The sequence below is a fragment of the Oreochromis niloticus genome, linkage group LG14 (genome assembly GCF_001858045.2).
Source record: "Oreochromis niloticus isolate F11D_XX linkage group LG14, O_niloticus_UMD_NMBU, whole genome shotgun sequence".
Taxonomy (NCBI): domain Eukaryota; kingdom Metazoa; phylum Chordata; class Actinopteri; order Cichliformes; family Cichlidae; genus Oreochromis; species Oreochromis niloticus.
Genome location: NC_031979.2, coordinates 23,503,699 through 23,530,862, shown reverse-complemented (window position 1 = coordinate 23,530,862; position 27,164 = coordinate 23,503,699). Strand labels below are relative to the sequence as shown.

Here is a 27,164-nt window from a genome sequence, read left to right as displayed (position 1 = left end):
TTAGTTTTACTTCCCTCCTGTGTCACTGTCTCACTCTCTCCTCTTTAGCCAATAAATAGTATTTTGTTTTTATTTTTTGGTTCTGTGCTCTCTTTGGTTGCAGTTTGCCTTTTGAATGATTCAGCTTGCCCCCTCCCACCCCCTTCTGTGTGATTCCCCTTCCTACATTTAAGTCCTCATTTCATGCACCACAACACATCACATCACATTTTAAAGATGACAGACACCTTTCTTTCACCTCATGACGTTGTATTCGACACCACCATTTGGCAATTTTATTTGCTTTCATGTAACCAGGAAGTGAAACTCTTGGACCCACACAAGCACATTAACCTAGCATGTCTTTCAGTGATGGGAACACTTACGCAAGCAATGGGGAGAACATGCAACCACCACACGGCAGAGCTCAGGAGCCTCTTACTGCGAGGCAACAGTGCTAACCAGTGAGCCACCATGCTGCATTGATGAGCTCACATATCACACATGTATCCTGGCATTTTTTACAAGAATTCAAGCTTTGTTATGCACAGCTGCTGCAGAAACCTAAAGATACTCCAGAGTGTCAAAATCCTGCACATTAGAAATGAATGGTGATGATAGACTAGGCTCCATATTAATGCCACATATAAATATTTTACTGATAAACACGTGTCAGAGCTGAAAATTCAGGAATTGTTTTTTAGTCCCACCAACACTAAGACTTTTTTCGAGGACGAGGTTCTTCTACAGCGTGAATGTGATCTTATGTTGATTTGACCCAACTACCATGTGTATGTTGCAAGTTTGAGATAAACACTTTCCCCTAGGCACATATGCTTTTCATTCTGGCATGCAAAGTGCAGGAGATGTGCAAATGTCTGTACGGGCTAGCAACTAGCCATGAAATGAATGGAAAATCTCCAGTAGTCCATCTTTCTGTTTTTACTGTTGGTCCTGCCCCAAACACATCTGGCCAATAAGTGGACTGAACACTCTAATGGGGCTTATAGTGATGCATTTTGGTCCACGCGGATCTACAAGCTTACAAACTCATTGGCAAACTCATTTGGACCAGCATAAACAAACTATAGGTGTAAAAAAAACCCCACCCTCAGACAACCTGGTGGCACATGTGGATCCTGGGTGGGTTTTGCAGTTTTCCAGCTGTCAGCCAGCTGCTTGAGTTGTATTTCCTGAATAAAAGCCGCCATATACATGAGATAAACTGTAATAATAATCCATGATTAGACACACTCGCGTTTACACACACCTTAATAAGAAGGAAAACAGAAGAACAACCCTGTTCTTCTCACTAAGACTCATGACTCAGCTTAGAGCAGGGCAGTAGGGTCGAAGCTGCTGATCATAAGTCAGCTCAGCTTGTTACAGTGACGGTCACCTTAGAAGCCCTCCACCTCTCCTGCACACCTTTCCAGATGCTCCACCCCTCTGTTTGTTTTTACAACTGTTCAGCTACAGCAAGACTGCTCTCATCCCTCCACCATCCATCCATCACTGCCCTGCAGCTGTGGGCATGAGCTGAGCTTTCAGGGGGATTCAGTTACAGTCCATAATGGCTTAATGGGTGACGCAGTTAGAGTTCACAGGCACTGACACCCTCGTATACACAATCTACACACTTCCAGTGCATGGAGCATTTACAAATGGCACAAACACACAATGAAGAGAGTGCACAAGTGGGTGTGAACAGAAGGCTGATTTAAACTTGAAGACACAGCCAACACAAAAACAGACTCATCAGCACAAAATTTCAAATGACACAGGTCGAGAGAAAGATACATGATTGTACAAATACACACAGACACACAAAAGCAGCGTGCACAAGTGATGACTGGCCGGCCGCACCCTACTGGCCCATTAGACAGATGGATAGCATGCCAAAGGAAATGTAGAGTGTGGTGAGATGCATTAAGGGTGTGATAATGACGGGATCATTGGAGAAGGCTGGGCAGAGGCACAGACAGACATGAAGCCTGATAAACACAGCCGAGTGATATCACTGGAGCCAAGGTGTCCCCATCTCTAAAAGGGTGCGATGGCCTGTGCAGTGATTACACAGCACTTCCCACAAATACATGAAACAGGTAGTGAAGTGAATAACAGTTTTACCTCTGCATAAGACCAGCCCAGAATATGTCTTCAGACTGGATCGTGTTTTTTTGCATGACTGAAAGGCAGATGTGCTAAAGCAGGTGATGTAGGTAGATAGGTCTTACAAGTAGTACAAAGACTGAAATACTCGATGCTCCACTTAAACCTGCGATCAACAGGAAGGTCTGAGGATTTTAGGTAGCTGACTGGATGCATGGGTGGGTGGGTGACAAGTTAGAGGAAAAACCCAAAACCTTGACTCTGACAGGAAAATGGGCCTAATGGCTCGGTCATACTATGGGGATCACAACAAATCAATACAAAACTGTTCTGAATGATTGTATTTATGCTGTGATGAGACATTTCTATCCTGATGGGAACGGCCTCTTCTGAGAGGGATTAGGGCAAAAGGGCTTGATGACTATGAAAGCAGTGAGAGATTCTGAACCAGTTTCTCCACTTCCATCATTCAAACAACTTTAATTAGAGTACATCCCTCCAGTAGAGCAAATATCACTCAAATGCTTCTGAACCCGTTGCACTCACAGTTTCTGTTATAATTTCCTGTTTTTTCTGGAGTTCTTAGGCTCTTTACACTCTTGTTAGCTTTGTGATCGTTTGCCCCCATTAATGTTTAGCGCTTTTAATCTGCTTCATCTTACAAGTACTCTTTTGCCTTAAGATCTGCCTTAATTTCTTCATGGTATAGTGCAGGGGTAGGGAACTCCAGGCCTCGAGAGCCGGTGTCCTGCAGGTTTTAGATCTCACCCTGGGTCAACACACCTGAATCAAATGATTTAGGCCATTATCAGCCCTCTGGAAAACTTCAAGACATGTTAAGGAGGTATTTTAGCCATTTAAATCAGCTGTGTTGGATCAAGGACACATCTTAAACCTGCAAGACACTGGCTCTCGAGGCCTGGAGTTCCCTACCCCTGGTATAGAGTCAACAAAGTGCTGGAAACATTGCTCAGAGATTTTGGTCCATATTGACAAGATGGCATCACACAGCTGTAGCAGATTTGTTTGAATTTCCTGTTCCATCCCAGAGGTTTTCCACTGGACTGAGATCTGGTGATTGTGGAGACCATTTGAGTACTGTGAACTCACTGCACACTTTGGTCATAAAGGAATGGATCAGCTACTATATTCAAGTAGGTTGTGGCATTTAAATTATGCTCAGTTGGTACTAAGGAGACCAAAGTGTGCCAAAAAAAAATCCCCTACACCATTACACCAGCAGCAGCCTGAACCACAAGGCAAGATGGATCCATGCTTTCATGTCGTTTACTCCAAACTCTCACTCTACCAACTGAAGTAGACCAGGAAATGTTTCCCAATCTTAATCAAATCTCCAATTTTGTCTAGTTCCTTTTTCTTAGCTGATAGGTGTAGTCCTCTGCTGGTGTGGTCCATCTCCTTTGAGATTTGACATGTTGTGCATTCAGAGATGGTCTTCAGGATACCATGTTTGTAACCAGTGGTTATTTGAATTGCTGTTGCCTTCCTGTCAGCTTAAAGTAGTCTTTTCCTCTGACCTCTGATATCAACAAAGCATTTTCTCCCAGTGAACTGCTGCTCACTGGATATTATCTCTTTTTCTGACCATCCTCTGTAAACGCTAAAGATGGTTATGTGGGAAAATCACAGAAGATCAGCAGTTTCTGAAATACTCAGACCAGCCTGTCTGACACCAACAACCACACCATGTTCAAAGTCACTTAAATCACCTTTTGCCTCATTCTCATGCCCAGTTTCAGCTTCAGCAGGTCATCTTGCCCTTCTCTGTATGCATAAATACACTGGGTTGCTGCCATCTCATCAGGTCCAGGATTCCTTGTGTTTTTCTTGTTTTTTTCCTTGTGTGTGAGCTTCTGGGCTGTTTAATGGATTTTGCCTTTTTGCACTCACCTCAGCTGGACTGTTTGCCATCATGACTCATCTTCTGTGTACGACCGCCACCCGTTTTAGCTTAAAGACGTTTTGCACTCCCTGGTGTTTGAGGAGTCTTCCTTAAATTTGAGTGGTATTGTTTTCTCATTGTTTTCTCATCACTGACGATTAAGTGTTAACTGAACATAAACAGATTACCAGTAGACATACAGAACAGTGGCAGACAACTATTTTCATAATAGCATTCCTTTTTTTAAAATCAGATTTTAAGTTAATCTTCTGGCTCCTGCTTTTTAAACACATTCTTAGGTTTTGAACTTGTAAAAGTCTGAGATTGAGATTAGAGTCAAAAAGATTAGAATATGCATAAATGTCAATGAGGAGGATACTGCGTGGCTTACGGCTGAACTTTGACCTCTATAACCCTCTTGGGACATTTGAGACCAGATAAAAATGAATACTGTTGGGTCTGTTCCCACAAACCCCGCTAATTCTAGAGACTTATTCATCATGAATGAAAACAAGACAGTCAGCGATCGATCGATTACTTGCGCAAGGGAGGCCTCGTCTATGTCCAGCATGGAAGTGACCCCCATGAGGGCCTCCTCTCGCTGGCTTTTATTGACAAACTTCAAACAATAGTTTACAAAACACCTCCCCTCGCAACCCCCTTTGGTTACAAAGACAAGGCACTGTATGTATATGCATGCAGGTGTGTGTGTGTGTGTGTGTCCTCCTGCTGACCAAAGGGTCGTAAACGCAGGAAGCTTACATCAAAGGAAGTAGATCTTCCAGATAGGATGTATCTGCTATAAAACCTCCCCCAACACAAAGTGGTTAGAGGTGCTCAGGATCAAAGGAATAGCTTTGATAATACTGCTTGAACTAAGACTGTACAAATTTAAGAAACACAATGGCAACATTCAACAATTAGACCTAACAAATACTAGTGGTACAAAGAAGCCAGACAAATTGGTCTTAATGAGAGACTTCACGCGAGGACAAGGACAAAAGGAGTCATGGCTGCTTCAGTGTTGTGAGTATAATATCTTTTTCCTTCTCGAGGAATCTTTTAGATATTAAAGTGACAGAAATAGATGAAAAAATTAAGAAATATGGTGGCGGCAAAAAAGTGAACAAAAAGAAAAATTGTGTTTGAATTGAATTTCTAAAGAGCAACAGGTGCAAAGCAGCTGTCAAGTGCGAGAGTGTGAAAGCGTGTGTGTGTGTGTCTTGATGCGACCGTACGAGTGCGTTTCTGTCACTTGAATGTGGAATCAGAGGTGTGGTGAGTGGGAGTGGTTAACACATGCTCAGAAACCCCACTGGTTTGCCTGAAGCGTCGTGTCAGAAAAAAAACAGCGCCTGCACAGAGACGCGCTTTCATTTAGCAGACAGAGCGTCAAAGCCTGGGAGGAATAAAAGGAAAAGAAAGAGAGCGAAAGGGAGACAAAAGACATGCAGATGAAATAAGATGAAAGGGAGACGGAGGAGCGAGGGAGGACAGAGATGGAGACGGCACAGACGAAGCAAAATCCAGAAGCATCCGAGGGAAAACGATGATAGGAATCCTGTGTGAGAGGTACAGAGGACAAGAGGAGAGTGTGAAAGTCCCTTTTTCCTCTTCTGTCAATAAATTTTGTTAAATTCGGCTCTCCTGTGAAGATGCTTTCCTTTCCTTCTTGCTGTTACTTCATCTTCCCTCTGGACCCACGTCGCTCTCCTCTCCTGTCCCTCTCCATCACACCAGGCATGACTCCACGGTTCAGCTAATTTAAAGCCACTAGTGGCCCTGGTGATTAGTCTGCTGTCCATCACCTTGTAATTAGTTCTGCGGGAAGATAATGGCAGATGGAGAGACCCATCACTCAGACACACACACGCAGACTCTCATTTCCTCAGATAGCTCCACAGCAGCCTCCATCTTTGACCCTCTTCCCATTTGTTCCTCACCTCAGAGCAAAACCCTCCTCTCACCTTTCACTGCACCTTACTCTCTCCCCTCCACAAATGCCACACTGCTGCTGCAGATTTATTCAGAGAGACAAATGAACCGTGCACAGTCATTACCCTGAAATTACCTCACGGTTACATTGTTGAGCAAAATCCGATCCTACGCGTCTGACGTCACGGCTCTCGGACAGAGTAGCCGGCCGGTCTCTCCGGGCTCCCGCTAAGAATAGCTCCACCCAGAGCGCTTCTGCGAATGCCTTTTTGCTGTTATCGAGAGGGACAGGAGTAGAGTTCTTCGGTCTGTTTACCACAAGGGCACGTTTGCACTGACATGACACAGCATTTACTCCACTCCGCCACCACCTGCGTTATTGTCTCTTTTTAGCCCCGTTTTGACCTCTTTTCATATCCTGAAATTCCCTCCCTCTCTCCCCTTTTTTTAGTTTTCTTCTTAAATCAGATGTTACACAGTGTAACATCTGATTACACTGCAGGTTAAATGATGAAACAATGGATGCCTGAAGACCCTAAAATATTTGGATAATTGATCACTGAAGCATATTTTGTTGACATTTTGTTTACAGCCTCTCATATAAAAGTCGCATAATAATGTCATCAGTCATCAGTGAGACAGAGTATCTTTAATATAGCCATCTCAGGCACACAGCTCTGTCTGGGAGCACAGAAGCTCCACCCACCCGCTGTTCAAACCTTCTGTTTGTGAGTGGCAGCCAATCAGAGGAAAGTTGGGGTGAAGGAAGAGGCGCCTTTGTTGTACCAAGGCCCTGGTGTAAGATACATAAGGATTATTTTGAGGTAGGAGAATCCAAGATTAAAATGACAGAGCAGGAAATGAGACCCCTATAAAGTTTGCCTTTAGTCCCATCTTCCTTGCCTCACTCCCAACAGTCCGCAGCCCTCCCTGAGCCTGGTTCTGCCAGAGGTTTCTTCCTGTTGTAGCGGAGTTTTTTCCCCCCACCTTCGCCAAGTGCTTGCTCATGAGGCGTCGTCCGATTGTTTTGGTTTTCTCTCTATTATTTATAGGCCCTTTGTTTCGCAATGTAAAGAACCTCGAGGTAACTGTTATTGTGATTTGGCACTATATAAATAAAACAGAACTAAACTAAATACTGCCACTCTAAACAAAACTGCCTCTTTTTCTCCCTTATGGGCCACTCTGAATGTGACATCAGGAACATCTGCTGTGATTTAGTATCACACAGAGACAATAGAAGCTCATCTTGTCCTCAAATGGCATTTTATTTAAACTAAGCAGAGCAGATGATTTCTTTCATTCTGTGTCACTGTAGCGGAAGACTAATGAAGCTCCATATGGTGTCAAAAAAACAACACAAAAACAACAACTCATAATTGCTTACTCTTATTTTTGCTGTTTGACTGGATGTGTCTTGCCTGTCCTTAGAAATAAGTCAAGGATTCAGTGCAAGCTTTGGCAAAAGGACCGTGAAGCTTTTATGGATTTTGGTAGATTGGGGAAAAGATTCAAATTGGCTGGTAAATTTCCCACATGCATCACAGATTAAAGGACTAGTTTTACATTTTGGGGTCATCAATATGTGGCTCATCAATAGATTAACTAAACAAGGAAGCTTCTAGTACACAAAATCGTTTTTGCTGCCTGAAGGCTGCACATACATAGATGCAGGTATCTGTTAGTAGAGGTCAGCCTGTTGTTAACCTCAGAATCTGTGGCGCCCAGCTCTGCAGAGCCCTGTCATATGGGTTACCTTATAACATCAACACAGAGCCTGTAATGCCATGTCTGGAAACTGAGGTACATCAAACATATTTGCATGGATTACCCACAGTGCAACACTGATCCTGGGAGTGAAGAGCGATCAAATAACCAGATTATTCTGTTAGATCTGCCACAGTGTGGGCGGCACAGGGAGGCTTTAGTGGCTTCTCCCTCTTAAAAAAAATAAATCCAGTCCCTTTATTGCTCTTTGGTCAAGGTCTGACATTTCTCCAGAGAGAGCGGTGATTTCTAACTTCACCAGATGACCTTAGTTGTCTACTTGCCACACTTAATGCCTCATGTCCTTCGTCCCAAACCCTGACTCATGCACCACAAATCTCCTGGCTATTCTTGTCTTCTACCTTATGTTGTCAATTCGCAGCCTCCTCCATTGTTCTGCTCTCCTAAAATAGTCGCTGACTCAGGATTAATACTCATCTACTTAAATATTTATACAATCGAGGAAGCTATTTTCTGGACAAAGTTGGGATCATTTAATGCCCCACGCTGCACATTTCCCCGATTTCTTCTCGTCTGTAATGGAAGCTCTGTGTGGGGAACGAGCTTTGCTTGCTGATTTGATTTTTGTTTAGCTCATTTTAACAAAAGCAACATTTATTTTATTCTTTAAGGATCATCCAGGAAGTTTCTGTTCTTTTGACTATCGTGAGGCAAAACAGGCTTTCGAATAACAGACAAGTGCATTTTAATAAAGAATTAAAGAGACTTTTATTGAGGTTTTATCTGAAGTTAAACTTCCTGACAGGGATATAATTTTGTTGTGGCCCGTGTCCAGGGCATTATCAGATTGGTGATGTCATTTACGGACACAGGGCAGACGCTTGTCTCTGGCTCAGCAGATCTTTGGCTACAGCCTTCTGCTGTCAAACACATTACTTCCATAATCTCTGACCAAACACTCTCAAGTTTAAAGATGTCAAGTGACATCAAGGATGTGCTTGCTGGTATTGACCCACTTCCTGCTTCTTTCTCCTCTTGTTTTGCTAATCTGTGTACGCGAGATGTGAGAAATACGCTCTATGCATTATACTTGTTACAAGAGACAGATGAGAGAGATGGGAAGGTGAACAGAGGAAACTGCCAAACGGTTTGGCTCAGGATCTCATTGAGTCAGGTAGTAAAGCTTTTTTTGCCAAGTACCTGAAGTAAAGCGCATGCTACTCAATACAGAAAACACAGCACGCAGATAAATCAGCTGTAAAGAGTATGTATCAGGGCATAACTCGAGCACACAATCACATTAAACAGCCACCTCCTTCTTCTTCCAGCTGCTCTGTCCAGGGGTTGCCACAGCGGATCATCTTCCTCCATCTCCCCCCATTCCCAGCATCCTTCTCCTGTCACACCGATCCTCTGCATGTCCTCCTTCACTACATGAATCTCCTTTTCCTTCTTTATCCAAAATATCCTCCTCTGCACATGCCTGAACCACCTCAGCCTCGCCTCTCCAACGTTTCCTTCAGTTGCTGCTCTAAAAGTGAATCCCAGTTTGTTTTTCACTCTTAGCCGTACTTCTTGTTGTGTGCTTACACTTGTTTCCAATGTTCAGCAATATTTACCATGAAATGAGCAATTTTTGAGCAACGTCTGACCAAAGAAAATCTTTATTGAGCTGCAAAACACCTTTAAGCCTTAATATGAGTAACTATACATGAATCTTTCAACATTACTAATAGGTGTAAATAATTAAATTCTCTACACTGTTGCGGATTATTTAGGTATCTTTTGCTGCTTTATCTTTGCATTTTCATTACAATAATGAGATGTTTACTATTTGAAATTGTAGCAATAAAATACTGAAAATTATGTAGTTCTTTGTTTTTTTAATTTTATTTGGTTCCCAACAAAACAGAAAAATGTGAAAAAGAGGGAAAGTATCTATCAGCTTGTATACGCCAGCTCTGAAACAATAGTTGCAAGGCCAGGCCATGGAAATTAACCAAATTAACCGTAGCTTATGTTGATAAGAAATATGATATATCAGCTTTAAAATTTGCAAAAGTTAAAAATGATAGTTTAAGAGTCCAGATCCAGGACACAGGAGCCCAGCAATATCGTGGCGACATCTGTCCACACACTCTTTAAATCTGTTTTTCTTGTTTGGTCTTTTAGTCTGGAATCCAATGATAGCGCGTTATAAGCTCTTTATGTGTATACATCCATGCAAGCCAGCGTGTCTGAGTTCAGTGAAATTAAGGGGACAAAGCGCCAGGAGACAGATGCAGCTGCACAGGTTTGCAGCTGGAGACTGTAAAGAATCACTTACATCATTATTAATCTGGGTCAAACCCACAGGGAGCTACTCGAGACGGACAAAAGAGCTGCATGTGGCCCTAGAGCTGCAGGTTCAAGACTCCTGAATAAGTCATCCACACTCCTGTATTTACTCCACCTGTGCAGCATTTCTCATTTCCTCGATTGTCATTCTGCTCCCTGTAGTTAAACCTTGCAGCATTTTCCTGTTACTTGTTGAAAATGTCATCTTTTCTGTGACGTTCTCCTCATGTATGGCTTTATGCCCGATTTTGGACTTCAGATGTTTTTCCTGAAACTGAATTTCTGGATTTTTCTAGATTTGTGTGTGTGTGTGTTTTGGTCTTTAACTGTGTCAGATTTTTACCTCTGGGTGATGAGGGAAGTTTATGTACGAGTACAAACAAAATGTGACTGTTTCATTGTCACAAACATGCAGCGTGTGACCTAAAATGTCACTCATCACTGAAAATTGGAGCAGAAGAAATCTCCGATTTCAAAGGACAAAATTAATTCATGAAATAAACAGAAAAGCCGTGTTTCCACGAGCCTTTCCAGCCCGTTTTGTATTGTTAGAAATGTGAATGGTGCTCTTTGTGATTCAGCCGTTTTGCACCACTAACTTTCCAGCTCCTAATAATCTACAGGATGAAAACAAACAGAATATCTTCAGTGTTGCATTTCTGATTCATTATTTGTATGTAGACTTAATGGGCTGTGCAATGCTTTAACCCCAAATGCATGACGTGTTTTTCATACCTCAGTTCATTAGTGAATGGGCACTTACATAATTTAGACTGACCTGCTTATTAAATATCATTATGCTGTTAAGAGCACAACATTTGCATTAACTAGCACTTGTTTTAAAGCACAAACGTGTATGTGAAGTTATGTTATTCTTAATATCTTCATTAAATCAATATATATAGTCAAAAAACATTTATTGCTCTTAATCTATTATATATTTATGTTATAGTTACATTTTTACTCATTATAAGTTCAATAATGACTAAACTGAAGAGCAGGTTGAAGATTCCCCTCGTCATTTCTCACTGACATAGTCTGACAGCTCCGTCCTTTATTGTCACGCTTTAGGCTTAGCTTTAAACAACCTGACTCATGAATGGCAATAAATCAAATTCCTTATCATTAGCAGCCTCAGCTGTGGCACTGTCCACATCAAAACACTCAAATATCAACGAAAGACGCCGCTCTGAACTAAACCTGTAAACTGCTGCTGCACCGTCACGTTTCTGGGACAATAAGACACTGTGTTCGGGTATTTAAGGAGCGATGAGATCACGAAGTAACACTGGAAACCTGCTTGCACAGTATTACAGATAAATAGTTTGAGGACTGCTGCAGAGCCGAATGCTTCATCCCCAGTGTGCCACCAGCAACCAGAGCTACGCATTTAAAGGTTAAAGCTCCTTACAGCAGAGAGGGACTGCAGAGTTGTTGTTTTATTGTTACATTTAAAGAATACAGCAACTTTAAATTCAACATTTCAACAGTTATTTCTTTCTTTTCCTTTTAATTAAAACAATCAAAAGACCACCCTCAGAGATGCATCAACATAACCAGGGCTCACCCAGTCTCAGCATTTCACCGCCGTCACAAATGGGGTTTAACAAGGACACGTTTTCAATGTCATCCCCCGGCAGTGCACGCTATAAAGCATTCTGTGTCCGGCCAAGGAGAGGGGAGGCTCAGATAGCGACCGGCATGGCTTAAAAAAAATGTATTTATTTACATTATCAGCGTTGGAGCTCTGCGGATAAATATAAACAGCGAATGAGTTTACTCTGCACTGTCCACTGGAGCACGGGGTGTTAGATATGCGCAAATAGCTTCAGCAAATTCTCATTACTGGTGGCTTACAGAGGATGAATATTCTGCATTTCTCAATCTGCCTCCCTCTCACGCTCACCCTCTATCTCAGGAAAGGGTTTGTGTTTGTGACTTTCAACTAGCTTTGACAGACAAGTTCAGTTTATTCATTATTTCACACAACTGTCAGTTCATGTCAGGAGGAGGAGGTCTCGTGTCAAGAATACGCATATTCAGCAATACACGCAAACACATGGACAAGAAGAGCTGGGAAAACACACCCTTTCTCCTGCTGTGTTAATAAAGCTTAACTGGATTCGCTTTTTTTTTTAATGTGGTGGAATCACTTTATTTTGAATGCACAAATAGCGCCGATATAGTGTCAGGGTTACGTTTGAGATTTTGGTTTCTATTTTGGGCTCTGTTGTTTCGTTCTAGCCTCCCTAGTGTTTCCCTGTCTGTGTTTCGCTGCCTCTGTGTCGTGTTTGGTGTGAGGCTGCTTGTTTCTGGCTTCAGCGTGTGTCTCTCTTTATAGTTTTCCCCTGTTGTCTTGTTTTGGTTTTCACTTCCTGTCTCATCCCTTACCTGTTTCCCGTCAGCCGCCTTAAGTTACAGCAGAGAATCTGCAGCATCAAAGCCGAGTGTAAGGTCAATGAAATGTCACAGGGGTGCACGTCCAAAGACGGGCTGTCAAAAGCCATGGACTACACTGTTTAGTAGTTTACACAGAGTGCTACACTAAAACTGTGCACACAGAAGTATCTGAAGGGAGATGTGCTCTGTTTTTCTTCCTCTTTGTTTCTTGTGGACTCATGCAGCAGCTTTACTTATTCCTCTTATTTTTTTTAGCCAGTTTTCTTTATTCATTTCTATTTTACTTTTGTCGGTATGTTTAAAAAAAATTGTGTTATCTGTGTAATAATGTAGTTACTCTCCACTCGCACCGTTATGTTGGACACCCCTCAAACACTCGCTTAAAACAAATTAGGAAGCAAGACACTTTCAAAATTAAATATAATGCACTTCTGTGGTAATTTTGTTGCTTTACTTTTTTGTTGTTATTTGAGCACAGTATGCTGAAGCTGGCTTTTACCCCTGAGCTGCTGCCTCCATACTTGTATAACGGCACTAAAGTTTAATCTATTCTTCTTCTATTCTTGTGTTTTTATTGTATTTACTGCGTTTTAGACCCTGTGATATTTGTTGGGGTTTTTTGGGGGTACTGTTAACGCACAGGTCAAACACAGGTAAACCCAGCTTTTGGCATAACAAAGTATTATTTTCTGGTAAATGTATGAGTTGACATTGATGTTATGAAGCTGGGCCTGGTGATAAAGTCCACACAGGTTTTGGTGGTAATCATCGAATATAAATTGTTGTTTATTTGCTATATGATGCAAAAACCCTCCAAATTATACACATTTGCACTTCCTTAATTAGCACTTTTAAAAATTACATGTTTAATTCTGTTGTTTTTTGGTTTTTTTTAGTTTTTATGTTCAACAAGAGAAAACAAAATGTTAAAAAATGATATTTTTAGTTCTATTTTTTTTTTACCCAGGACGAGTTTTGTGTAGCATGGTCCAGGTTGTAATGTAACAGCAATGACATACATCACAGGGCTCATATGCAACACATTAATATTTGTAAATAGAATAAATTTAGTTTTTTTTTATTTATTTGTGAGATTTAAAAATAGATTTTAAAAAACAAAATAAACATGCATCATTTCCATTATCCCAGCATGATGTCCAAGTTGTTGCTGTGTTATTTAAAAAAAGAATAGCCAAAAGAAATAAAGTTCACAGTGATAAACTGCAACAGCTGGTAATTGTAACAACCGTCCTGTAGTGTGCTAACGTGCTAAAGTCACACAAACAATGATAAAAAGTAGCATTTAACGTTGTCTTTTTTCTGAATAAGATGGTTGCATTAGGTGTAAAATCTGTGCCAAATCAAATATGGTGACCGGTGGAAAAATAAGGGAGCAGATGGGAGTACTCCTGTTGTGGGTCTAATTTCTCCCGCCTCTGTTATCATGTTCAGAGTTAGCTCCTTTCCTGCCATTTGTAGTTTTTAATTTTTTTTAGTTTTGCTTAGGTCTAACTGTCTCCACCGGTGCCTTCTTTGGTTTCTTGGCCACTAAAGGCTCGCCTATTTTTTATTTTTTTTAATTTTAAACCAGTATCTGTGTCTTGCATCATGCCATCTGCCATTTGTAGCTTCGTAAGCAGCGTCTGCTAAACGAGCTGCTAAAGTTACAGTTAACTGAATTATGCCGTTCTCTGATAACAGCAATTCTGGGAGTGTATTAGCACAAGGCTGGCTGCGACATACTCGGTATAATTCGGTTATTATCATCATAAATGGCAGGTTGGAGCCAGAACAGCGCGGCTGCGATTGATTCATCACACAGAGTTTAGAGCCGCTACACTCGCATTGTTTTCTATTCTGATTTTAATCTATATGGATTTAAGAACGCAGCCGTGCCAACTATACTTCTAACAGCAAAAAGACTTCAATCCAAAAGCAATCATGACAAAAAGCATTAAAATAAAAACTTCGTCTCCTCTTTCCTCCCCTCTCCGCCTCTCCGCCTGCTGCCTCCTCCTTTTATTCCTGACAAATGACTGAATCTTATTTGCTCCTTTGACACGAGTCATCTGGGCCTGTCAGAGCTGTGGCATGAATCAGTTTTGGTCTGAAATGGATTTCTCAGTAAGAATTGAAAGAAAAACATAATAAAATGCAGTTCTGTAAACTCTCCCTCAACTGCTTAGAGGTCAAGCCTTTCCTGCCTCCCCTCCTCCTTTACAGCCGTGCCTCCACATAATCCCATCACATTTAAGAGCTCCGTCCAGCCTCTTGCGCTCCTTTTGTTTTACACCTCCCTCCATTTGAGCCTGTCCATCACCTTCTGCTGATTCACCCCTTCCCCCTTCCTCTAAATCGCCCTATCTATAAGGTAGGAGGTAATTCAGAGGAGACGGTACAGTGTGAGAGGTACAGTAGAGGGAGTGCCAGCCATACACCCAACAGCAATGCCACGCCATCTGCAGCTCTGGCACGTTCTCACATTTCTGCTGTGGCCGTCCCTTTAATGGCAGACGTACCCACACAGAGGGAGGAAAAAAACAAACAAAAAAAACCTCACCCCATCCCCCCCATCTCTCCTCTTCCTCCTCCTCATCATCCCCCCTCTATACAGTACAAGCGCACTGTCTGGATATCACATTTCTCCTGTCCAAAGCTCCGAGCAAGTCTTCTTCCATTCCCAGCCTCGTATTAACCCCTCTATCCTACGTCTCCTCTCCCCATCTCGTTTCCTCCTCGCTTGCACTCCATCAAGTCCCCTGGTGACGGAGCTGGCAGTAGATGAAAGGGAGGAGTTTTCTCTTCTATTCCGCTTTTGTAAGCAGGCACTGGTTCTTCTCTGGCAGTGGGTTAGAGCGGACTGGTAAAAATCACTCCGTCTGCGGTGTTACACATCGCTGACGTTATGCGAGTGCGGCCCCAAGCAGCCCCCATCCGAAGCATGACTGGGCTCAGAGGCTGTGATGTGTTGAGGAAGTGGAGAAATAACAATCTGTCTTATGACTGCAGCGAAACACGGGCAGCGATTTTTATTTTTGGTCCAGTGGTAACAGATGTTGATGTCACCAGCAGGCTCATTAAAGGCTCGTTAAATTTAATATGAGGTCTGTAATTGCATGTCATGGTTCAAAAGTTCATTTATGGCCACAGTCGGATGTCCCTGAGGCTCTGGGTGCAGGACACATGCTAATACATTTGTCTTTATCAAGCACATTGTAACAAAAAACAACAGTGTAACTGTGTAACGTAGTAACCGCCCTTATCCCCTCCAAGTGTTTGAGAATAATTCAGCTTGATGTTTTGCTTTTTTTGGTTTCTAATGGTTCATCATAAATAGGCAGGCAGAAAAATTAGCTCATAAAAAACATCTACCTACTCAAATGGGAGAAAATAAAGCAGGCGGCTGAAAGGCTGAAAGGCCAGCTGGACTCTTAATGAACGCTCATGTTTCTGCATGTCTTCTGAATAATATCTAACGCCTTCACTATTTTAACACTGTAGTTCCAAGTTTGCTGCTACCAGGCTGGACCCCACTTATCTTTCAGAAATGTCTCAATTCTTCACGACACAGACTCAACAAGGTGCTGGAAACATTCCTGAGATTTTTGGTCAATATTTATGTGACACATCCCAAAGTTGCTCTATTGGATTGAGATCTGGTGACTCAATGTCATGATCAAGAAGCCAGTGTGAGATGATTTGATTTTTGTGACGTGGTGTGTTTTCTTGCCCTTAGAAGATGAGTGCACTGTGGACATGGAGCGATGAACAAGGTGAGCAACAACACTCAGGTAAGCTGTGGTGTTTAAATGATGCTTAAGAGAGGGCATAAATAAAAGGGCATAAATCATTCCAAGAAAATACTCTGCACACCGAGACGCAAACCAGGAAAGGTTTTCCAATTTTCTGTTGTCTAATTTTGGTGAGCCTGTGCAAACTGTAGCTCAGTTGGTGTGGTCTTCTGGCACCAGGTGTGGTCTTCTGCTGCTGTGGCACATCAGGTTGTATGTTCAGAAATGTTGTTGACTTCCTATCAGCTGAAAGCAGTCTGTTCATTCTCTTCTGAACTCTGACATTAAAAAAGGATTTTTACCCTTAGAGCTGCCACTCACTGGATAATTTCTCCTTTTTTCAGGGCACTCTCTGTAAACCCATGACTCATGACTATGTGGGATCACTAGTTTCTGAAATACTCTGACCAGCCCACCTCACAGCAATAACCAATAACCACATTCAAAGTCACTCTAATGTCTAAATACCTAAATGCACTGAGATGCTGCTGTTTTATTGGCTGATTGGATATTTGTATTAACAAGTTGAACCAGTGACTGTATGGCTGTTATACTGATGCCAAAAGCATCCACACAGTGCACTTCCAGCTTATGGTCAACTGCATCACATTAAAGTAAAGTACTTTACAGTCCAGTGGTGGTCCACAGGTAGCCACGCGTTAGACATTAAACAGCTGGTTAGTCACAGCTGAAAAGCAGAGCAACCACAGTGATAGAGAGGAAGGACCTAAGAAGCAACTGAGCAAGACTTGGATTACTGCCAGTGTGACTTTTCCCTGTCAATCCGCAGTTATACGTGATATCTTGTGAACTGTGACATGAACACAGCACGGTTGTATTTCATTCTCACACTCGAGGCATGACTGACCCGCTGGAGTCCTCCCCTAAATGATAGATGCTAGTGCTGAATGTGTGCACAGTCTCCACTCTTTCTTCCTGAAATTTACCATTTTAGTTTCAACTGCTGCAGCAATTTCAATCTGTAAATCCTATGCTTGTTGATGTGAAGGTGCCTGTAGAGAAGAACAGTCGAAACCTGAAGTCTGACGTGCACCAGTGTGTGCAAAAGCAATGATGGAGAGCAAGTCTTTGTGAAACTACTCTCACCACCAGGAGGGCTTAAAAAGTGCTTCTACTTGGTACTGTTGCTGCAACCAAGTAGTAAAGAAAGAAAAATCAATTACTGTACTGATTAAATCTCAGTTTTAATGAAGATTAGTTTTCCACTTCACAAGAATGTTGTTTAGATCCTCAGGAGGACTTTAATCCTCTCAGACAGACACGCCCCATCCAGGTCTTTGCAGGTATGTTGATTCGTGTCTTTTAATTTTCTGTAAAATGCTCGGCAACGCTTATACTGAAACCGATATTAACGTGTTTTACAAGCCAAAAAAGTTGGTGTCCAGGAGGGAGTTCAGGTTTGTTTTTAGTAACAAATCTCCTTCACTGCTAAATGATAAATAACGCAATCAAAATCACGCTGGACTCAAGTTATTTTCCTTGGCATCAGATGAGAAATGTGTCATTATGTTTGCTCTTCTCTTCTTCCCAAGCGCTGACATTTAGTCACATTTTCACGAGGAATGGGGAGTGTGGGAGTTAGCTGAACCCTCCCTTCCCGCCTGTTTTTCGGGGACAAATCAAATGTGTGCGTCTAACCTTACCGCACATGGAGCTTACTTCTGATTGGATCACTTCCAAACTCGTCCCGCCTTTCTACACAACTTAGTTCATTCTGAGTGGATAGTTTCATCTTTGTTTTAATTTGCTGACATAAGTCTCAATACATTTAATCCTATTTTTATCCTATTTTTTTTATTTAGTTATCGTCAGAAAAAAACTGTGAACAGATTATTGGTCCTCCCTCCCTCTGTGTCATTTCATGTGTGTTATTATTTTCATGTTGTGCTGCTCTTCTTGTGCCTCCGTATGTATTTTCTTACTCCTGTGATTATTTATGCTGTCTGTGGCTGCTTTCTCAATACCGGCTCTGCTTGGACTGAGCTATTCTGTATATTTTTTAAATTTTGCTTGCAAATCAAGTAGTTTACAAAGTATTATTATTTCTTTTTACCGAAATGAATCAGCTCTACAATGTTAGCTGGTAGATAGACCAGTTCTTTTGTAGCACTTTTATACTCTGTGTGAGCACTCAAAGTGCTCTGTACTACAAACCTCACTCATAAAAGCAATTTTCTATGCCTAAGTGCTTTCCATCTGCATTCACACTCCAAAGAAAGCATCAGGAGCAACTCGAGGTTTAGTGTCTTGTCCAAGGATACTTTGGCATGCAGACTTGGAGCAGCCAGATATTGAACCACCAACTTTCCAATTAGCTGGCGACCTCAGCCACAGCCACCCCCATCACTAACTTTGCGCTTATATCCTCTTAAAGTTATATTAAATATGAGTTATTTCCTTCTATAAAGGAAATTATAACTTAACCGATTTTATTTGGTTTGGCTGGCCAGCAAAGCAGGCCTTCACAAAAAAAGCTTAGTGCACTTGCTGTCCTATCAGCAAATATCTTCTGAGGAATAAAGTTTCCAGTAAAATAATAATAATAATAATAATAATAATAATAATAATAATACCAATTTCTTGCCTGTTCTGTTGAAAAACAGTTTGTTTTCCTTCCTTTAACATTTTATTTAATGTGACGAGTGGGTGGAAATTGCTGGATCTTCAACACAGCAAGCGAAGCGGCTGTGAGCCGCAGCAGTTGAATAAAAAGGTGGCTGGTGTTATGAAACAAACAATTTCACTCGTCCCCTCCTGCTGCGTTCCTCCCAAGGCTGTGACTTATGACTCACTCTCAGATCGAGCCAGTCAGGAGGAACAAAGGGAGATTTCAGGCAGAGATCTGAGCGTGAGCAGGAGTTAATGAAAAGTCAGACGGAGCTCTCTCACAACAGGATCAGACCATAACGCTCCCTGTTTTGTTCTCTGTGCACTTCCATGGGGACATTTGGACTGATTTAAAAATGACTAGAGCTTCTGAACTGCAGACGCTTTTAGAAAACTGCTATTCCTGTTGTCAGAAGTGCTCCTACGTGATCGATATCAGGACAAAAAAAAAAAGAGCAAACAAACTGCAGTCACATCTGTTATTTCTGTATGTGCCTCACAGTGTTTGTGGTGGGTGGATAGATGGATGGATGGATGGATGGATGGATGGATGGATGGCTGAGGCGGGCTGGCAGGCAGTCTGCCTCTGGCCAGCATGCTGCACCACTGTAAACTGCGACAGACACAGACGTTGGTGGAGGAAGTAGTGTAACCTATTTAGATACGGCCCTACAGGGATACACAGACTTTGGGTCTCCTTAACAAGGCCAGCAAATAGGACATTTGTCATCAGAATCAGGTGATCTTACTCTTGGCGCCGATATTTCTCTAAAGTACATTCATCTCTCTTTACAATGTTAAATATTTCTAACAATTACCGCCATTGTTTTGTCTACTTAAATCTTTACACCAGGTAGAGACAAACACTAAACAACTTTAAGCCTGATTAATTGTATTACAACAGTGTTTGGCCATATTATTAGATATATGTTAGAAACTAGATCATTATTAGATAATTATTATTGGATAATCTTTTTACACATGTAAATACGTTTTATACCTTTTAAAACACAAGATTTCATCTAAATTTACAATAACTGTTTTTTTTTATCATCCGGTAAAAATACAGAAAAAAATCTGTGTTTTTACTGAATGGTATAAATTCTGTATTTTAAAAATAGAAATGTATTGTCCTTTAAAAATACTGATTTTTGTGTTTTAATTCCAGAACTACAGTTAATAATTACAGCTTTTCCTGCATTTGACTGAATCCTCACAAATGAGGTGCTTAAAACCAGAGAATATTTAAGTTGAGTCGGGCAGCTCTGATCTTTCACGCTCCGTCTTCATCCCTCTTGGTGATATGGGTTTTTCTATTTTTCATCACTTCTGTTTTTCCACACTTTGAAAACCACCTCACTCAAACTTTCAGTGTCACTCTTCTTGTCCAATGCCCTCTCGGCACATGTTCTCCAATCCAGTCGCCTCTTTGGTTTTTGTTCTTTTTAAACTCATTCTGCCTTTAAAAAAAGCAGTTTTCCTTCATCTACTCCCCACCCCCAGGGCGTCTCATCCATCTCATCTGAGGCTCTGCTCTGTGATGTTGCTCCTCGGTGCAGTCAAACAGACAAAAACTTAAATTTTGGAATAAATTTTTCTTTTTTTTCCTGCAAATGAACTCTATGTTTTCAAATTACAGTAGACTAAAATTTTCAGCTGTCAAAATAAACAAGATGAATTGAACTGGTCAGTGTAGGTGTTAGGATTTACAAGTTTAATATGTAAATCATGTCATCTGCAGTAATTTATATTTAATAGTACGGCTCAGTTGTGGGACCACCACCCTCCCATGTGCATATATCAAAAGCCAAAGGCAGGAAGAGCTGCAGCAGGGCCCCCGCAAAGCACGGCAGAAATGATTTTGTCAGATACGAAGGCATGAAAGGAGTAAATGGGGTGAAGGTGGTTTGCAAAGCGGCTTGCAGATAGACAGCAACTTGGGGAATGCTAAAACAGCAGGATTAAATAGTGCATCCTGTGTGAGATTTACTAGCTGAATGCTTATTAAGTATCAGCTGATGTGCAGGGGCTGCAGCCGAGAGTGACTTCTAACACTGTGACGGGCTTCATGGTCAGTGTGAAGTTCATTTTAACTGTTATAAACAGCTGGGTAGTTTAATCCATGAGAATATGTCACATTTCATTAAGGATCAACCACAATCATGTTTCCTTTGGAATATATTCATTTTAAAGTATCTTTAGATGTTGAATGAAGGCAGTGGAATAACATTTCCCCATGAAATATACTTAAATACAGAGCTTGAGTAAATGTATTTATTCCCCTTCCTTTCATGGATAAAATATCGTGGCAACAGGAAATGTTTACCCTCATCACATCAAAGCTAGGGACTTAAAAAAGACACACATATCAATTCATGAATGTACACACGCACACACCACACACACCAATACACCAACGCATTCAGCGCAGTAAGATTCAGCAATGTCAGCAACGGCTACAGCAAGTACGGCAGGACAAGCAGCACTAAAAGTAACTCTCCTTCCCTTTTACCACACACACGCACACGCACACACACACACACACACACACACATCCCCTGGCCAGCTGCAGTTCTACAGGCCTGTGCAGCAGAGACAAACCCACACACACTTGTGTACATGCATGAACACCCGGTGCATACACTCACACACAATGCTGACACGCAATCACTCGCACACGTGTGACTGGCTCCACTTGCTTGTTGCTCTCCTGTCATACGTCAGAACCAAAGACGGCCGGCCAATCAAATGACAGCTCCTCACTCATAACCACGGTGACCACTGTCTGCCCAGCAAAACTCTGGGTAACCAGGTAGAGCTGCCTTTTTTTCACCCAATAAGTGAGTCTTAATTTAAGTCATTTTTAAGTGCTTTTGTCTTTTAAAGACTACTACTGACCATTGCAACTGGATCTGTATTGCTGTTTTGTTTATCTCAATTTCAGTTTTTCAGAAAATAAATAACAAATTAGCCTCATTGATGACCTGTGTAACCAAAGATTGATGTCCCATAGAGCTGCTGCACAAATACTACTACTACACATCACTGAGTCATGATGCTGCACTCTTCCTTCCCTGCAAACTTCGACATCATCTCCCTCCCTAAACCTGAGCACGGAACAAAGACAAAAAACGAACCGTAGATGGACTTATTTATGTTGTTTCTACAAAGAATAGAGGATGGGTCTCTTACAAAGTGAGAAATATAAATTGGATTCTTGCAGAGAAGGCATCGAATGCCCTGTGACAGACTGGCAACCTGTCCAGCTAATCCCCCGCAATCCTGAATTGGATAAGCAGAAGGGAATGGATGGATGGATTACATTAAATAGGTCTTATTACTCTGTTAAGCATTGGTGTTTTTTATTAAATAGGCTGTAGGTGTGAATGCTTGTCGACCTATCCAGGATATACCCCACCTTTTGACCTATGACAGCTGGGATAGGCTCTCCCAGAACTCTGAATTAGATAACCTGAAAAACCAGGTGGATGGATGTATTGACATTCTTTCTACCAAGAAACTTTTCTAAATTTTTGTTTTGTTTTATTGTAATCAATAAAGATATTGTAGAAAATAATTCTTGAACTGAAACGTTCTCTTAATAGAGTCTAAGACGATGTCTATGCGGTGTTGAAGGTGTACCTTGACCTGCGTCATGGTTCAGTTTGGAACTATTTTTCAAACTGGACCAGATTTAAAGAATAGACGCCAGCCCACACACATTAAACAGGTTCCTCGCATAAATACCTGCATTACAGATACACTTCCAGATGCAGCCTCTCTCTGCTGTAAATAGATTTTCGAAAGGAACTTAATCCACGACTTAACATTTCATTTTAGCTGGAAAAAAATAATGCCCAGTTTATTGCTCATCTTCAGGATGCAGCAGCAGAAACAAGTAACAGACGAAAGGCAGGAAGTATTCTAGAGATAACTTTTCCACTATTACTGAGGTTTGTGTTAAATTCTGGGTTGGTGAATGTGATGTGGCAAAATATAGAGCATATATCTTCAGTTATATCATCATGACTGCAGATATCAGCAGGAAAATGAAAGTAAATGTATTTTATAGCCTAATCGATCCATACACACATCATGATGCACCTTATTGGAGTAAGTGGCTTACTACAGAGTGTACACTGTTGTCAGCACTTTAAACTGATTAAACCATGGCATGCTCCCCTTCTTTCATAGGCACTCTTTTTGTTTTTTTAAAATAAATATGCTCAGTAAGCTCGATTCATCCTATAGGAGGCAGTGAAAGAGTGAACAAGGGGTGATTACAGGCAGTGATGGCACAGCGAGGTTGTGGTGGCATTTCTTTGTGGTACAAGTCTGCGAGTGCGCATGTGCACACACACACACACACACACACAGCAGTGACGGGAAGGGGAGTAGTGTTATTACAACAACAGGGAAAAGACCCAGTGATGGTTACCATGGTAAATATGGCCTCCTGTCACATGCTACCACTCTTCCTCTTCCTCCTCATCCTCTTCCCTCTATTTTGTTCTCTCTGCTATTTGTACCTTTTTCCTTTCTCTCTTACTCACCACATCTCCAGTTTCCTCTTAATTCTCATTTTGCCCTTCCTTCCCTCCTTCCTTCCTTCCTTCTTTTATTCGTTTGTTCTCCCTCCCCCTCTTCTCAGTCCCTCCCCCATCCTTCCCTTCATGCCACAGTGGCCTTCCTACAGGCTTCAGACAGGCCCTGAACGATAGGCAGAACAAGCGACCTTCAGTGCATCATGGCATGCGTAGCGGGCAGCACCTGGGACAGCAGCGAGACACCACAGCAGTCCAGAATCATAGGTGAACGGTGTGTTATAGGTGATTTGATATAACTGCTGTAGTGCCTTTGTGCAACATTAATAACTATCATCATCAATCCCTCTGAATGTGACCATTTATCACAATCTTCTGTTCACACTGAATACCAGAGTCACAGTCTTTCCAACAAAAGCCTGGCTATAAGCTGATAATTAATGTGTTCTTCAGTTTCCATTGTTGTTACGCACTGCTTTGGTTTTATTCACATCCAAGTACCCAAGATAATCAGTAGCAGTTATCTCTGAGGTTCACTGGTAATCTTATAGCCTATAGCTGTGACTTAATGTCTGTCTCACTATATAAGACCATAAGAGCGTAAAAGAACAAACAAGTAAGTTTGTCACAGTGTCCATGTACTGACAATAGCCAATAATAAACATGCTATACAACACAAAGCAATGTGTTATTTTGTATGTGTGTAATGTGTTTAATTCAGTAGATGATGAATTGCTGCTGAACAATCTTATTGGTTATGGACCTTAGAATGTTAACTGAATTATAATCCACCTTGTAAGTCAAACTATGTCTATGCAGATGATCATAAATCTGATTTTTTTTTTCTTTTTAGCTAACAAAGGGATCCCACAGGGTTTTGGGATAAATCTTGTTTTTTATTTTATTAGTTTTATTCTACTTTTTATAAATGACTTTGGTAGAGAAAATGCAGCAAAACTACATCTTTATGCTGATGATACTGTCATTTACACACATGCTCCCTCTGTAAGACAGACAGCGCAACCTCAGACTGCAACTTCACCCATTTAAATCTGTATATGTAAACTAGTCTTCTGAAAAACTCACCAACAAGGGTTTGGTGGTTTTTAGTACTGTTAGATCAAGGAGTTCATGCAAACAGGTGCTTGGATATATGTATAGATGACAAGTTCAATGTATACTCTTTTTAGGGAGCTGAGAGTGAAGATTGGTTTCACTTTGTTTATATGTAAAATCTTGTGAAAGCTACTTATCTGCTTGAGATTGACGATGGTGACAAAATGCATATACTCATACACACCTTTTCAGCTTTGAGTCTTGATTCAGTGTATCATGCAACTCTACATTTTATTACAGGCACAAAGTCTGACTCACAGCTATTTTCTTTATGATTTGGTGTGCTAGCCATCACTAACCACCGTTGGATAACAGCACTGGTATTTTCAGTCTATTTTTCAGTTAACCTTTGCACCTCTCTCTGTCCCAGTACCAGCTGCACACCTCTAAGTGCTTGCTTTGGGGAATTCTAAGAAAACGGATGAAAATGGAATCTAAAATTAAACATGCTTATGGAGTCATGTGAAAAACTAAGGACACCCTGTGACTGAATAACTTGTGGAAACACCCTTAGCAGCAAAGTCATGGAGGAAAATATTTCATCACTCTTACACCATTGTGGGTTACAGTTTCTCTGAACATTACACGGTCTGACTTTGGAGAGAATTTGTTGGGATGTCTGCTCGTCGAAAGATTTTGGCATCGTGTTAACACACAAATGAGTGCTTCAGACCAGCAAACTGCCCAAACTTCTGCTTTTATAGTGATGCACACTTACTGACGATCAGTTAATCAAATGCAGAAAAACTGTGGATTTTCTTGTGAATTTTTTTTTACTTTTTTTTTTCTTCAAAGGACTGTATCTATTATTGAATTTAAAAGCATCATAAAGAATACAGGAAAGGAAATGTGGATGATTTTTTTTTGGACAGCTATAGTTACACTCTTACCACCTCTGTGTACTTTTTTTTTTTTCAGCACAATAATTTTGCCGAAACAATATAACAAAACAACGACAATAATTAAAACCATGTGTGAATTTCATTATTATACATTATTTTTTTCCATCGCTTTCAATGTTATTTTGAATTTTTTTGATCACTAAAACCTTGAATGAAACTCTCATATTGTTGAAGCTCTGGTGTCTACTTTTATTCATGATTGTGCATAATTGCAAGTCTAGAAACAATGATGTAACAGTCTGTGTCGAGATAAGGGGACTATGAGAATGAACAATGAGCTTCTCCTCAGTTGTTCTTTTCTGGTATGTTATAAATGAAATTATTGAGAATAAATATTGAAAGCAGCTGTTACACGACGCAGGTACCAAAGCTCTGTTAACCCTGTTGTAACTCCCTCCACACTTGGAGCCATTAAACTTGCAGCCTTACATCACCCCTCTTGCCAGATCCCATGTGGATGCCATTACAACACAACAGTGTGGTGAACTTGCTCCATACATAAATAATGGTAACATGTCCTAAAACATGAAGCCTGATTGTATTTATGGCCCAGATGTTTTTCTTTTTTCTCACAGGTACACATGTACAAATAAACAACCCACGTGAAAGGCTGTTTGAGAGCATGTAACTGGCAGAGAGGTGAACTATTTTAGCCCACACGGTGAAATTTCTCTGTAATGGCTGGCAAATGGCCTCACCGGAACAAATAAACGCACTAGTGGTCAAACATTGTGCAGCCACTTTTGTATGTGCAATTAAAAAACACACAAACAAACACCATCCATGCTCCATTTCAGCACCAGTGTTGGGAGCAGCAGAAGCTGATCCCAGCACTTGCAGACACAACTGCACCCCGGAGCTTGTGTGAACCCGGTGAACCGGAACCAACAATGGTGTAAGCACTACTTGGAGGATAGTAGGGGTCTGGATGTTTCTGAGTTTTAGTGTGTTTGTGGTCGTGTCACCTGTCAGGCTGTCGTAGCACTCGATCTCGGTGCTCTCCACGGCTCTCCGCTGCTCCTCGGTCAGCTTGGCCGCGGCTTGGCTGAGCAGGTTGACCTCGGAGCCCGTAGTGCCGTCCACGACATGAACCCCTTTGAGCTGCAGCAGCGCCCGGTGATACTTGCCTATCGCTTCCCGGAACTTCTTCTCCTTGTAGCAGCGATGGCCCTCCGCCTTGAACTCGATGGCTTTCTGGATCTTCGAGTCCATCTCCATTTCAGCTGAGCCGGCTCGATACCCCCTCCTCCGTCTACTCCGGCGGCCGCTGCCAGGCTCCGACCGCCGGTCTCCGGGTAGCTTTTCAGGCTCTTTATCTGGTGCTGTTTGGCTTCCATGTCTCTCAGTGAAAGCGACTGGAGCGGGCCATGGTGCTCGGACACGAAGGTGTGCTTTGTTGGGGAGGACCGGAGCAGCGTGCTGTGCATAAAGGATGCAGGACGGAGCGGCGAAGGAGGCTGGGCAGGCGGCGGCACCGGAGACACGACGAGCCGAGGGAAAAAATGGGCTTTCAGGCGCGTCTCCCGTGTGCAGCACTTACAGAAAAAAACGAGAAATAACCCAGGAGAACGTCAGCAGATACAGAAAAACGACGCATTACATCACCAGAGCTGGCAGAAACATGCTGAATCTCTCCGAGCGTCGACCACAAACCATCCCTCGCTGCTGGAACTCTCGCGGAAGGATGCTCGGGTGGATTTGTATGGTAGCAACCTCAGAGGCACGCGCAGCTTCAGCACCACAGATAGCGCACACACGACAGCCCCTACCGCGCAGCATTGTGGGAAAA

The 27,164-nt window shown here is 41.8% G+C and overlaps 1 protein-coding gene across 1 annotated transcript in view; it reads right to left on the bottom strand.

The window, feature by feature from the left end:
• Nucleotides 1-27,164, bottom strand: part of ttc9b (tetratricopeptide repeat domain 9B) — a 36,710-nt gene extending 9,546 nt beyond the window's left edge. Inside the window, 2 exon segments of the mRNA XM_003454836.5 lie at nucleotides 26,341-26,619; nucleotides 26,622-27,164. Of these exon segments, the coding sequence (XP_003454884.3) occupies nucleotides 26,341-26,619; nucleotides 26,622-26,802 (460 nt within the window). The 5' untranslated portion in view covers nucleotides 26,803-27,164.